This window comes from Panthera onca, chromosome D1 (genome assembly GCF_046562875.1).
Source record: "Panthera onca isolate mPanOnc1 chromosome D1, mPanOnc1 haplotype 2, whole genome shotgun sequence".
NCBI lineage: Eukaryota > Metazoa > Chordata > Mammalia > Carnivora > Felidae > Panthera > Panthera onca.
The window spans coordinates 14275108-14290464 of record NC_138348.1 but is presented as its reverse complement, the minus strand read 5'-3'; the positions used below and the strand labels follow the sequence as shown (position 1 = coordinate 14290464).

Here is a 15357-nt window from a genome sequence, read left to right as displayed (position 1 = left end):
TGGAAATCCTTCAAAATGAACTTAAGGAAAGAAAGACCATTTTGTCATATATTACGTCTTTCACTACTATACAATATCACATATTTAATATGCTATCTTATGTATTCTAACTGGTTATTAACAACCTTCTCATACGGATGCAGACATGGGCATCTGGAGTCTCACAGATACTAGGCTTTTCTGGATGCAATACCCTCGCTCTCGATAGATTCCTGATGACAGCATCAGGAAATAAATCTCTCTCCAGAAATCATTCTCATGGCTAATCTCAGGGAATGCTAAAGTGTGTTTACCCTAAAGTCTCATTTGGAAATGAACAAAACCGGGGATGACAGATTTCCAGGATTCTAAGCAACTTCAAGGTCCTCTAAGTTGGTTCTCTAATGCAGCAGGATTCCAGCCTGTGTGATTGATGGCTGAAGGCGGCATATAAGGAGGGTCACCAGATGGAAGCGTGGTCTGTAATTTATATTAAGCTGAACTCTTGAACATCGCTGACATTGGTGTGATGAGAAAGTAATGTGGAAGGTGGCTGCATTGCAGGATTCCAGAGAGCAAACACATAATAAGAAAATCAGTGGCCTCTGAATTTGTGCACTGTGGTAGCCACAGGGGATGCTCTCTTTAGTGGCCATGTTCTGAGTGACATTTTACAACATGCTAATCAAGACAGGACACCTAAATATCACAGCTTGCTATGCATTCATTGAATATCTACTGTGGATAAATGTCTCCAGATAATGTATAATAATCATGCACATCAGCTGTATTTTCTGAGCTTTAATGCAGTTCATTTAATTGCTCCTAAACCAGTAAATGCAAAACTTGAGGAGGAAAGAAACTAAGATGTGTTAGGCGTATACTAGCTTATGTTCTTGAGTAGTCCGGTACTTTCCTGTTTAATCAGAAATTTTATCTGGGACTTAGCAGGGGCACAAGATTTCTTCTGCTTTTTTTTTTCTTTCTCTTATTAGTGTATTGTTTTTGTTTCTTGCTTTCTATAAAGCTAGAACTCTCCACAATGAAATTAGTATACTTTTAAATTTGAAAAAATGATTCTCAGTGACAATTTTTGATGCTTTCATATATTCCTTTGTCATTCTTTGTGTGATGGTCCCAGTACTAAGGTAACAAAAGTATTCGTGTGGGAGATACTGTTGAGGCAAGGCTCAAACCATGTAACTAATTGTTACTAATTGCCCACCAGTTAAAATTAAGAAACCGACTCATTTTTGTTACCCAAGACATTTTCTGCCATTGTTTACTTCCTTGGTACTTATTCAGAGGATGTGGAATTGTCCTCAGTCCTTTTTTCTGATTCTTTTCGAGTTAATTGTTTCCTCAGATGCTCCCCTGTGTAGAGGGATGTGAAAATCCCACAGGTTCCATTTTGTTCAACCAGGACCTAACTTTAGCCTCTAAAACAGGGTTTCTCCTCAAGACCATGTAAACTGACTTCCCTTCACTCTCCTCCTTCCCATGATTTAAATCTGAGCTTTTATAGCCACATTATTATTATAACTTAGGTACCCTAATGGATCTCGGTTTTCTTAAAAATGGAGTTATAAAGGGACACCTGGGTGGCTCAGTTGGTTAAGCATCGGACTCTTGATTTTGGCTCAGGTCACAATCTCCCCTGTCATGAGTTCCAGCCCTGTGTTGGGCTCTGTGCTGCCAGTGTTGAGTCTGCTTAGGATTCTCTCTCCTCTTTCTGCCTCTCTCTCTCTCTCTCTCTCTCTCTCAAAATAAATAAACTTAAAAACAACTAGTTAAATTGTTTTTAAAAGAATAGAGTTACAGGGGCGCCTGGGTGGCTCAGTCAGTTCAGCGTCCCACTTCAGCTCAGGTCATGATCTCACGGTTCATGGGTTTGAGCCCCACATCGGGGTCTGTGCTGACATCTCAGAGCCTGGATCCTGCTTCGGATTCTGTGCCTCCCTTTCTCTCTGCCCCTCCCCCCATTTTCTCTCTCTCTCTCTCTCTCTAATATAAAATAAAGCATAAAAATTTAAAAAAAGAGGAAGAGTTATAAATAATTGAAAAAAGAATGTTTTTAGGAGAAATTCTATACATCAATTATAGGCAAGTGAGAAAAATGTATGTATAATTAGGGATTTCTGGATCACCCTGGTGATACTCAAGCAGTAGGAGGTAGGCAACCATCTACCTAGAAGATCACCTTCTTCAGAAAATAGTTGTCTGTCCTGTCACATTGAGTATTATGACAAAGGGTTCCTGGCATGATGATGGTACCAAAGTACACTGAGTTTCCCTGCTGCTGGAAGAAAGACTAGAAGTTCCTGCAGGTGGATAAAGGCGTTCTGCAAGCAAGTCAGAATTTTTAATAACGTGAGGGGCGCCTGGGTGGCTCAGCCGGTTAAGCGTCTGACTTCGACTCAGGTCAGGATCTCGAGGTCCGTGAGTTCGAGCCCCGCGTGGGGCTCTGGGCTGATGGCTGGAACCTGGAGCCTGTTTCCGATTCTGTGTCTCCTTCTCTCTCTGCCCCTCCCCCATTCATGCTCTGTCTCTCTCTGTCTCAAAAATAAATAAACGTTAAAAAAAATTAAAAAAAAGAATTTTTAATAACGTGAAGAATGTGTACTGAGATATTCTATGACATATGGGCACTACATCAATTTTACAGATATATTAAGAACACATGCTGTGTACAAGGAACTGTTAGGTTAAACAACGCAGGTTGTTAACCTAGGTTAAGCAACCCTGAGGTTGCTTACCATACGGTAGAAAATATACTATGTGTTTGGGAAATATATTTAGAGTATAATCTACTTATAGAAACTTTCTCAGGATGTATACTGCAGTTATTTTCAGAAACAAAAATTTCCTTCAGTCCAAAGGAGAACGTTACTAGCGTCTGTAGAAATCGTCCGAGAACCACTGCAAGGTGACGTCTAGCGAGCTAGGTTAGTTTTAAGTTCTTAAAGTATACACAGCTTTTACACGTTTTTTTAACTTGTTCATTTCGCGGAGCAGTATGTTTGTGAAATTTCTCCGTGTTGTTGCACATGGAAGCAGTGAGTTCACTTCCCTGCTGTGTCGTTTTCCAGTGTGCTAACATGTCATGAAATAATTTATCTCCTCTAGAGCAGGAGTCAAACTATAGTGCAAAGTATGTTTGGACGTGAGACACTTCCTATTTATATATGGTCGAGGATTGTTTTGGCAATACACGGACAATCCTAAGGGACTGTGACTAAGAATTTATGGCCTGCAAACCCTAAAATATGCCGCATTTAACACTTTAGGAAAAATTTTTGTTAACTCTTGTCCTGTTGTGTTGATCTAAGTTGTTTTCAGTTTGATGCTAATGATAATAATGCAATGAGGAATATTTGCACACATGTCTTGGGCAGACATACTCGCTCATTTCACCTCAGCATAAATCTGGGAATAGAGTTTTTAGGTCATAAGACATTTATATGGCCAGCACAAGCAGACAAAAGCATACGGTTTTGCAAAGTAAAATGCCAATTCTGCTTTCTACTGTCAGTGTGTAAGAGCTACGATTTTTCCATGTCGTCATCAATACTTGGCATTTCAATTGTTTACATATTTTGCTGTTCTATATGTGAATCAGAATATACTACGTTTACATATTCATTTTTATTTTCTTGAATACCAATGAAGCTGGATATCCACTCTCTGAAGTGTCTAGGAAATTCTGAATTTGCATAACTGGCCACTAAAAAGGGTCACCCTGACAAGTACTTGGCCCTCTGAAATTGGTATTATCTACCTGGCTTCAAATTTAGGGAGAGGTAACCCAAAATTAGTTGAGTCAGTCAATTCTATTTTTGGAATTCCATTTCTGGGGTGTAGAAGTTCCTATTTCTTCGTTCACACCCACTAGATCTGAAAAAACAGTTAATAGGTAGATCAAATCAGTCTTCAGATACTGGAAAATATGGTGGCTGTCCTAAGGGAGCAATGCTGGTTAATCAGATTGCATATTAAAATTCTCTAATTTTAAGTAGCAATCCACTCACGCTCTCTTTTTTTGGACTTAAATATTTTAAGCAATGTTTTCTTCCATGCTGCTGCTCTTAATTTTAAAAGTGCCTGTGTTCATTGAGAAAATATGGTACAGATGAAAACCTTTCAAACCTTTTATTAATAAATAAATTTCTTCACAGTTTTTCTTTTCCAGCATGACACCCAGTGACAGGTCACAGGATTCCACAAATGCCCTCTGAAAAAGGAGAGGAATTGTTTCTTCCAGTCTAAAATGTTTGCTCACAAAACTATTTAAAAGTAGCAGCTACAAAATCTAAGAAATTCAGTGGTTTTTAGCTTCAACAATTGTAATGGATAATTAAGAGTGTCTTTGGGTCTGATATAGTTCTTTAAATATAAGGATATTCCCATGCTATTTCAACAAGTTGTTTTAGTCATTAGAAATTAAAACAGAGAAAGTTCAAATACACCAATATCAAGAAGATACACACATAAATGCTCTTTATTTCTAGTGTAACTAATATGTAGGTGTTTACAGACTCATTATCTTGGTATCCACAATCATTTTATGTACTTCCTTAAAAGTTATAGAAAACAAAATATAATATAATATAACATAATATAATATAATAATAATATAATATAATATATAACATAACAGTATAATAATAAATTGCATATATATATATATATATATATTCTGGCTACATACTTTACAGTTATATAATTGTGTTACTAATTTGTAATAAACATTCAAAAATGTTGCCTGGTGTTTTTAATTTATCATTTAATTGTTTTTTTTTTTTTTTTCCATTTTGTGTCCCATACAGTAAGCAGGTACTTTGGATAATACAAACAAAATGTTCAATTCTTTTTTTTTAATTTTTTAATGCTTATTTATTTTTGAGAGAGAGAGACAGTGTGATTGGGAGAGGGGCAGAGAGAGAGGGAGACAGGGAATCTGAAGCAGTCTCCAGGCTCTGATCTGTCAGCACAGACCCCAGAATGGGGCTCCAACTCATGAACCATGAGATCATGACCTGAGCTGAAGTCAGACACTTAACTGACTGGGCCTCCCAGGTACCACTCACATGCCCCCAAAGTGTTCAATTCTTGACAAAGAATGCTCCCAACCACATATTAGAAGCAGTTATTTAATAAATGGAATGATATTAAAACAGTGTTTCAGGGAGAGGTTTTACTATGTATTACAAAAAAGAGATATTTATCCAGGACAGAGAAGAGAAAAGGAAGGAAGGAAATTTCCCTGGAGGATTGGTAGAGGAGCTGATTTTTGATAATTACAGCACAATGATGCCCAAAGCCCTTTCCGCTGTTCTTTATAACCTAACCATTTTGACTCCTTTTCTTCTCCCCCACTTTCTTGGGATCAAATTGACATATAACATTGGGCATTTTTAAAAGGGTACAAGGTGGGTTTTGATATATGTCTACTTGGTGAAATCATCATTGCTATAACGTTAATAAACACATTCGTTGCCTCACATAGTTACCAATTTTATATCGTGTTGAGAACGTTTAAGAACAAATTCTTAGCAAATTTCAATTATGCAATACAGTATTGTTAATTGTAGTCACCATACTGCACACTATGTCCCCCAAAACTTATTCAGCTTATCACAGAAAGTTTGTACTATCTGACCAACGTGTCCCCATTTTGCCCACTCCCCAAGCTCCTGGCAACCACTGTTCTACTCTCTGCTTTTATGAGTCCAGCTTTTTTAGATTCCACAAACAAGTGAGATCACATAATATTTATCTTTCTCTGTCTGACTTATTTCACTCGGCGTAATGCCCTCAAGGTCCATCCATGTTTTGGCAACCACAACTTCTTTACTTTGAAAAGTCATGACTTGGCCACCTCAAGACCTCTCTAACTGTCAGATACACTGCCTACTATCTTTACTTCTCCAGGATCCAACTTGCATCTTTTGAGATCTTTTGAGACTCAATATCTCCAGCCAATGAAGCCTTTCTTTTATACTAGGTTTAGACATTTTCTGTGGATAAAGCCCCCTGTTTTTTACTTCATGATGAATTTGAAAGTTATGAATTATTTGGTGCTTAGTTAAGTAATGTTGGTTACCTTGAGTAGATAACAAGATTCGTTAGTATAGAAACTACTGGATATGCCATGGGATACAAAGCACTTAAATACCCAAGTTCACTTAGTAAGCACACACTCAATCTAAGTATAATAAATTAATGTTTGAATGAATGAAAGAATGAACAAATAAAAATCTGGCAAAATGAGAAAAGTGCGAAAAGTTTTCCACAAAGAAAGAGTACCGTATACAAAATCTAGATGCATAATAAAGTATGATATATATAAGGAACTGCAATATTATTGTGATAGGGCTTCAAAACAAACTCATTTTATTCAATTAAAGTTTTCGAGACAACTTTATTTCTCTTCTGTTATGCAATATAATTTTATATAAACTATAACCACAAAGTATGTGTGTGTGTGTGTGTGTGTGTGTGTGCATGTGATATTTAAAACCATCTTTTAATTTTTATTTTTTTCAGGGTCTCTTTCACATCTTTGTTCCTCAGGCTGTAAATCAGTGGGTTTAACATGGGAATCACAAGGGTGTAAAACAAGGAGGTCATTTTGTCTTGATCAAGAGAGTAGGAAGAACTTGGCCGGAAATACATGAAGAGAATGGTCCCCTGGAAAATTGCAACAGCAGTTAAGTGGGAGGTGCAGGTGGAGAAAGCTTTGAACCTCCCCTCAACAGAGTGGATCTTCAGGACGGATAGGATTATATAACAATAAGAGACAAGGACTACTGAAATGGTGCTCAGTTCAATGAAGCCAAAAATGGTGAATATTGCTAATTCATTGAGTTGTGTGTCTGTGCACGAGAGCAATAGGAGAGGAGGTACATCACAGAAGAAATGATCAATCTCCTTTGATCCACAGAAACATAACCGGAATGTTAGTGTCGTGTGTATCAAAGCATCTGCTGTTGCCAGCACGTAAACCCCGGCCATGAGCAGGAAGCACACTCTGCTGGACATGTTGACCGTGTAGAGCAAGGGGTTGCTAATGGCCTTGTACCGATCAAAGGCCATCACCGCCAGCAGTAGGCACTCGGAATCAGCAAACGTACAGAAGACCAAGAATTGCAGAGCACAGCCAACGAAAGGGATTGATGTGTTTTTGGCTAGAAGGTCTACCAACATTTTGGGTCCAATTGCTGTGGAATAACAGAGGTCACAGAAAGAGAGGTGGCTAAGGAAAAAGTACATTGGCGTGTTCAGCTGAGAATTCATTCTAATTAGAATAATCATTCCGAGGTTTGCAAAAAGATTAATGAGATAAATAACAAGAAACATTGTAAATAGGGTTGCTTTCATCCCAGGGTTATTGGTAATTCCCAAGAAAATGAAATCACTCAAGGATGAACAATTTCCTCCATCCATTCTTCTATATCCTTGTCTAAACTTTTGAGAACATGACCAAGACGATGATAGATACACATGTAACTCTTCCGACAGCCACAAAATACCTGTAAGGCAGAACACAATTTCTTCCCTCAATTGTCTTTTATACTCATAAAATTACTTGGTCAATTCTTTAAAGAGGCATCGCTACCTCTATGACAATAATAAAAATATCTACGATAGGTGGTTAAGAAACTTTGATATAAATCTAGATGTCATTTAGGGCACCTGGGTGGCTCAGTCGGTTAGGTATCCAACTCTGGATTTCAGCTCAGTTTCTCACGGTTTGCGAGTTCATGCCCCACATTGTGAAGAGCACTGTCAGTGCACAGTCGGCTTGGGCTTCTCTCTCTCTTTCTCTGCCCCTCCCCCTGCTATCTCTCTCTCTCTCTCTCTCTCTCACTCTCAAAATAAGCAAGTAAATAAATACATAAATAAACTGTATAAATCTAGATGTCATTTATGAGGGATGCAACTTTCAACAAGCTCTTTAATTCCTCCAAATATCACCCTCCTTTTATCAAGGATGATATTTGGGTGAATTGATATCTCATTCATCTTCAAAATAACCTGAAGAAGCACCAATATTAGGCCATAAAATGGAGGACTAAGCCTTTTCTCTGCTTGAAAGTATTCCATGGACACACACACAAAATGAGTATATTTATTCTATTCTTTAAAAAAAACATGATCGGCTTAAAAGATTTTTTTATACTAGTTTTTAGAAACAATGAGCATATCACACTAATAACAATGAAAATAATTATATTCCTGATCCTGGGGTGAGTTGTCTTCAGTGTTTGCTAGGACAAGGAGTAAGAATTACTGACTTTTTTCAGGAAATGTATTATTGCTTTGCCAAAATACTCACTACCTGTTTGTGGAGTGGTCTGATGCAAAGGAGGAGTCTCTTAACCAAAGAAAAGGGCAAAAAAAAAAAAAAAAAAAAAAAAAAAGAAGTCAACACATACATTTGCATGTCTTTGGATTTTGAATGGACTTTTATATTAAAAAACGAAAGTAAGATGAAGAATGATAAACACGTCTGAGTGATACAGGTTCTCTTCCTTGTGTGTGTATTTATGTGTGTGTCATGTATTTGCATGTGTATATATGTCTCTCTCGTACATAAGAATAGAAAGTGGACAATGGACTTGCTCTTTAGACTGAGGTAAATATGGCATGTGGTTCACATGGAGATGCGTTTGTGTATGTTGTTATTTGTAAAGTGGTGCCTACATTATTTTTAAGTAAAACAAAAAAAAAACTGCTTAAATTCATGTATATACTTACCCAGCAATAACAGTAATAGAAGCTTTCCTGTAAACCAACATCCAAATAAAATAATTAAAAAGTTATATTGTGAATACTAAGCTCAGACAGATTCAGTTTTGAGAAGAAAATATTTTTGTCCATTAAACTGCAGAGTTTATTTCATTGAGTAAACAGGCAAAAAGATGCTTTTTTAAAAAAAGAACTTTTTTTCTTAAAAATTTAAGTTTTTAACCCTATATTCTTTAAATTACAACCTAAAAGCCTACCTGAGATGAGCAGGTCTTTGGTGGTTGAACAATAGGCAGTGGGCATTTTATTTTAGCAGGTGCATTTGGGACTTAAATCTGTAGCTACTACCCTTAGGCTTTGATGTTAGGCAAACATATCATTAATTATATTCCTGTTCTGTATATTCCCTCTGTGAATTCGGAAACAACTGTAGCAAAGGCTGAACTTTAATGCTTCACTACTGTTGATCTCTGCCAGGAAGAAAACCCCAAATTATTTTTATAGTATGCTTCAGCTTCTCAGAATTTGCATCGTTCTTCTCCAGTCAAAGAGGAAATCTAATAAAACCCAAGTAAACCCCTCCTTAATCATTTCTAGCTCCTTTTGATTGTTCATTTTGTTTCTTCCATATTTGAAATATTCTCCTTCCCACTGTATTGAGGCATATTAGCATAATTTGATAACATTTTCTTTTTATTGAAATATAATTGATCGTTGTAAAATTCAGCCTTTCAAAGAATGCAGTTCTTTGGTTTTTAGCATGTTTTCAAGGCTGTTCAGCCATCACCACTATCTAATGCCAGACCTGTGAGAAACCCATACCTGTTAATTGCCACAGCCCTTGCCCTCTCTCCCAGCTCCCAGAACACTAATCCACTTTCCACTCTGCCCACTCCGGACATCTCAAATAAACAACATCAATTGTGTTGTGTTGAAATGGGCTTCTTTCCTCCAGCCTAATGTTTTTAAGGATCATCCATGTTGGTGCGTGATTCAGAATTTTGTTTCATTTTATGACTGAATAATACTTCACTGTCTGGATATAATACATTAGTTGATTCATTCATCAGTTGGATGCACTTTATGGATATAATACATTGGTTGATTCATTCATAAGTTGGATGGACATTTTGGGTTGTTTCCGCATTTTGGCTATTGCGAACAACAATGCTAAAAATATTCTTGTCCATGGTACTTGGCTTGCCGGTCTGCTTTCCTCAGGGAGTTTGGTCTTCTTCCCATCCCCTGACCACATGCAAGTCACCATTTCATTGACTTTAGAACTCTTTCACATTATCTACACTTAGTACATTCTTTACTAAATTCTGTTCCTTTTATTCATATGAAAATTCATCTACTACATTTGAGACTTCAGGAATAAGACCAGTGTTTGTATTTGTGTTCTAAACTATCTAGTATAGGGATTTGCAAAAGTCGTGGTTTTCTAAATATTTATTGTTGGGTGTTTCTGGCTATTTAAAATGGAAGGTGAAGTGAAAATATTAGTAATATACTAGATTTGGGTTTGGGGATTTTTTCTATTAATATACCTCCTATGTACAAGGATAATGCATCTAAGGAAATTCACATAGATGCTGATAATTCTAAAAAAGCAGAGAAAAAGATGTAGCCCTTCTCTTATTATTCCTAATGGTCCATTAACAAAAACTTTGCTTCCCTCCTTTGTAATTTTAGGGTCTTTGGTCTTTGTTTAAAAAGAAAAAAAGTAATTCTTCCAACAGGTAACACAAATTAGTTCCATTGAACCAAATGCCAAGACAGCTATCTGGTCACTTAAGACCCTCATGCTCCTTAATCAACAGGCAAAAGGGGGTTCTCTACCAGTTGGGATGATTGTTCCTGAATATAAAGGGAACATGTGATGTTTACTATAGAGCTAAGGTAGCAGGGAGTGTTCCTGGAATGCATGAGAGCCTCCCGGGCACCTTTTAGAATGCTCAAATCCATTATTAGAATGTTGATAGAAAACCATAACAGCCCCAAATAGAACTAGCAATGATATCTATACTTGAGGCATATAGGTTTGGGCCACTTTACAAGGCAAGAAAGCAAGACAACGGGGTGCTTGTTGAAGTTAAGGGGAATTCAGAGGAGGTTGCAGAGAAAAGGAAATTCTATGTTTGAACGATGATCACGTGGCCAGTAATGAAAACAACACCGTAGGAGTTATGATTGTGTTTTCCTTTTGTTTCGAGGTAAATATGTTAACTAATATTCCCACCTTGCCTATTCCCCTACTTCCTTCCATAAGATAGCGTGAGAAGGTTTAGACTTCTATCTCAAAATTTTCACAAGTTATAGGCTGTCAAAGGTGTGTGACTTAGCTAGAAGAACCCTAGGTCACCCCCGTAAGGATAAAATGGCACATGAAACTTTGTGTAGCCTCTTTTTTCTTTCAGTTGTATGAGTGAATCTGTTAAAAGCAAGCATGTGTTTGCTGTTGTTTTATTTGAAAGCTGAATGTGATTATAAGAAAGTCCCTGAATGGCATGCTGAAAAGGAGTGGATTATTTGGGATCTTGCCGTCAGTGTGTCTATAGATGCATTTTCTAAATTGTTTCAATGCTGTTTTCAGGTTGGAATTGGTACAAAATAGGAATTTACATGAGGGTTGGGCATAAATCTCCTGTTTCCATAATGTTTACAGTGGTTCTGTTTTTATTACTGAAATGATGATTAAGCAGCTTCAGTAATAGCACAAGGACCACATAGACTTCAGCAAAAACCACAGAGGACGGCTTAGCTAAATGGGTTGCCATGGAAAGTTTGACCATTCCGGGCCTGAAATATAAATTCAGGCCTTGCTGACTATCATACAGTCCTGGGGATTTAGCAGGTGGCCTATGGCTAATGAAATACTGTATGTTACCAGTAGGAAAAGCAGTGTAGGCCATCTAGAAAGCTCAGCAATTAACAGCAGCTCTGGGGACCTTGAAAACATACTGATACCCTGTATTTTTAGTTATTCCTTTACTTGGAAACTGTTAAATTTTCTCATAAGTGGCATAATGTTTGGTGATATAACTGTTGAGCACCAAAACATAGTGATGTAGGAAAAATAAGATTTTCACAGGCATCTGGATATGTAATATTGTGCTGTAGACATATCATTAATAGATAGTTGCATACGTTTGTTTTAAGTAAGCTCTATGTCCAGCATGGAACCCAACGTGGGACCCGAGATCCTAATGACCCTGAGATCAAGACCTGAGCTATGATCAAGAGTCAGACACGTAACTGAGTCACCCAGGTGCCCCAGATATTTGCATTTGTTAAGTGTTTAGTGAACATGAAAAGCCGTTGAGATATACTTATCTAATACTGCTTTTTGTGATTCTCTATAGCCTTGGCCAAGTAATCCTTGGCTAAGGAAATATAAACTTAATATTAGAGTATGGTGGTGGGTATGTAGCTGTGAGTGACTGTGCTCTCTTTTTAGCAAATAAAACAACAGACATGCTCAAGAGAAGCATTGTTGGTCAGAAATCTAAAGAAACGATTCTTAGAGGAATTTAAAACTGAGAATGATTTGGGCTGGATCTTGTGGACTTTCACAACAAAGAGTACATGGGTTTAAATGTACTTATAAACTTTAATATTTCTGAGTCAAAGCTTATAAATATTTATTATGTAGAGAAAAAATAATAAAAATAACATACAGAAAAAAAAAAAAACCACATCAGCTACTGAAATACATTTTGCATGATACATGCCTCCAATTTCAGCCTTCAAACATCCCACCAGGGCATATGGGTTGAGCTCCCAAAAGGATACAGGTGATATATATTGGAGAGCCAATTCTGTTTTTGAGAAGACAGAGAAAGATGTTTCTTCCATACCTCTAGTAATACTTTGGTGTATAAAAAAGAAAAATATAGGAAGACAAAAAGTTTGCCTTGCAGTTAACCTATATTCTTCAAAGTACTACTTAGAAAAAATTTTCAAATTACTTTGGAGTAGAATGGGGGTAGATTAGCAGCGTATTATTGAACTGAACTTAAGAAAGTGTACTTGATTTTGTATTAATGCTTCTATGACATCCCTGCCTCTCACCATCTCATCATAAAGTGTACATTTGAATTAACGTTAGCTATAATACAAATATTTATAATTAACACCTGTCAAGTACTTAAAAATTACAGGTGTTATTCACAGCATTTGCTCAGTTATTCATCCAACAATCACTGACATGCATACTTTATTCTCCCCATTTTTCAGATAAGTTAACAAGCATAGAAAATGAATGAACTAGGGGCACCTGGGTGGCTCAGTTGGTTAGGCCCCCTGCTCTTGACTTCGGGTGAGGTCGTGATCTCATGGTTGGTGAGTTTGAGCCCCACATCAGGCTTTGCACTGGCAGCACAAGCCTTCTTGGGGTCTCTCTCTCTCTCCCTCTCTCTCTCTGCCCTTTCCCTACTCAGACTTTCTCTGTCTCTCTCAAAATAAATAAATAAACTTAAAAAAAAAAGAAAATGAAGTAACTTGTTCAAAATGCCTCTCACTAGCCAAGTACAGAGCTTCCATATGAACCAATAGAATCTGGCCTCCTTCTTCATCCAGTAATCTATCATATAAATGAGATATATTACAGACACACATGCGCGCACACTCACTTTTCTTAGGTATTTACTATATCCCTTAAGACAGCCTGATAAAACACATTTTAGTATTAATTCCAAGCTAGCGATCATTGAACAGTAGTCTATTCTTTAGCAGCAATTTTGAAACTTCTAAATGTTTTCTTACATCGTGGGTTATGATTTAAATTTGGCTGTATGAAAAACAAATGTTTGATAAAAATCCCTTGTGTATCTGCTGGTACATGTGTTGCAGGTTCCCAGAGTTTGTAACTGGGGATTTAGATGAATCTCCGAACTTTATAGCTCACGAGGCATCTACCTTTGATCGTACAGCTCTCTTAGCAGCATCTTTGACATCTTTATTTCTCAAACTATAAATCAGTGGATTCAGCACTGGGATGATGATGGTGTAGAACACGGAGATAATTTTATCAGTATTAGGAGAATATAGATAGCTGGGCCGTGAGTAAATGAAGAGGAGAGTCCCCTGATAGATGGTCACTGAAGTCAGGTGAGAGGCACATGTGGAAAAGGTTTTCTTCCTCCCACTGGAAGAACGGATCTTTAAGACTGAGCGAAGGATGAAAAAGTAGGAGATGATGATGACGATGAAACAGATAATTTCCACTGAGCTGCCATATGTAGAGAGAAGCCACTCATTAACTGATGTGTCTGTGCAGGATAACTTAAGCAGTGGGGGGAGGTCACAGAAAAAATGATTAATGACATTTTTATCACAGTATTTCAGAATAAATGCAAAGGACGTATGAACCAGGGAACTCAGGTTGCCTCCAATGTAGGACAAGACAATCAACCATATACAGATGTCCCGAGACATCACAACCATATACAGTAAAGGGTTACAGATGGCGACGTAGCGATCGTATGCCATGGCAGCCAAGATAAAAGATTCTGTATCGGCAAAGGCACAGAAAAAATAAAACTGGAGGGCACAGCCATAATAAGAGATAGATTTGTTCTCTGAGAGGAAATTGATGAGCATTTTGGGAACAATGACTGAGGAGTAACAGAGGTCTGCAAAGGATAAGTTGCTAAGGAAAAAATACATGGGGGTTTGAAGGTGAGAATCAGTCCTGATTAATATCATCAGTCCAATGTTCCCTGTTAAAATCATACCATACAGTGTCAGAAACATGAGGAATAGGACAATCTGCAGTTCAGGGCAGGTCGGAAACCCTAAAAGAATAAACTCAGTCACCAAAGTGTAGTTTCCATCTATCAATTCCATATTCTGTGTTGTTTTCTTCCTACAGGAATTCTAATGTCCTAAAATGGTATATCGATGGAAAGAGAAAAACAGATATAATTACAAGGTTATTTTATTGTTTCCATGAATAAAGAAACAAACAAGCAAATAAAGAACCAAACCCAAACTCCCTTTCAAAAATAAACTCTGAGAAATATATTTCAGGATTTAGTAGCTATCAGATTCCATGGTTGCTAGTTTTATCGTATTTGCTTGATTATTGATGAGTTCTTCCATTGGATAGTTGGCTTCTGCATGTAAGGATCTGGTTTTGCTTACTTTTTTTGTACTCAAGGATAGCACAATAGCTGGTGTAGAGGATTAAGGAAGTAATGGATTAATGGACTAATGATATTCTTAACATCAGTTTGACTTTAGAGTCTACCTTAGAATGATAACTGTAGACCAATTAGCATTTTCTGTTCAAGATTTAATAGACAGGGGTATGCTATACTGTTGAGAGAGCAGATACAATGGTGTTATGAAACATATGCTGGCTAATTTTTTTAATGTAAAGTCAAAGTGATAATAATAAAAGGGGGAAATGCCAGTAAACATCAGTTCTGAGTATATTTTTGACAGGAAAGAGTTTAGGGTAATTCCACAAATCCCATCAAGATACTAAACCAAAATGATTACACAAATCATTTCTTCAGCTTTGGCATTTATTAGAATACTTGGCTTCTAGAAAAGGCCTGATGAATATTAGCTGACTAACTGGATAAAGTGGGGAAAAAATTTAGTAGTAGGTTGATTTCT

The 15357-nt window shown here is 37.1% G+C and overlaps 2 protein-coding genes across 2 annotated transcripts; both read right to left on the bottom strand.

The window, feature by feature from the left end:
• Positions 1-6492: 6492 nt before the first annotated feature.
• Positions 6493-7425, bottom strand: LOC132662511 (olfactory receptor 5W2-like). Its single transcript, XM_060607968.3, has one exon. The coding sequence runs from the start codon at positions 7423-7425 to the stop codon at positions 6493-6495; it is 933 nt and encodes a 310-aa protein (XP_060463951.2).
• Positions 7426-13635: 6210 nt separating this feature from the next.
• OR5I1 (olfactory receptor family 5 subfamily I member 1) lies at positions 13636-14580 on the bottom strand. Its single transcript, XM_078434050.2, has one exon. The coding sequence runs from the start codon at positions 14578-14580 to the stop codon at positions 13636-13638; it is 945 nt and encodes a 314-aa protein (XP_078290176.2).
• Positions 14581-15357: the final 777 nt, after the last annotated feature.

What these genes read in the sequence shown, in the direction of transcription:
- LOC132662511 (XM_060607968.3), bottom strand. Translation starts at nt 7,425, where the DNA reads ATGGATGGAGGAAATTGTTCATCCTTGAGTGATTTCATTTTCTTGGGA.
- OR5I1 (XM_078434050.2), bottom strand. Translation starts at nt 14,580, where the DNA reads ATGGAATTGATAGATGGAAACTACACTTTGGTGACTGAGTTTATTCTT.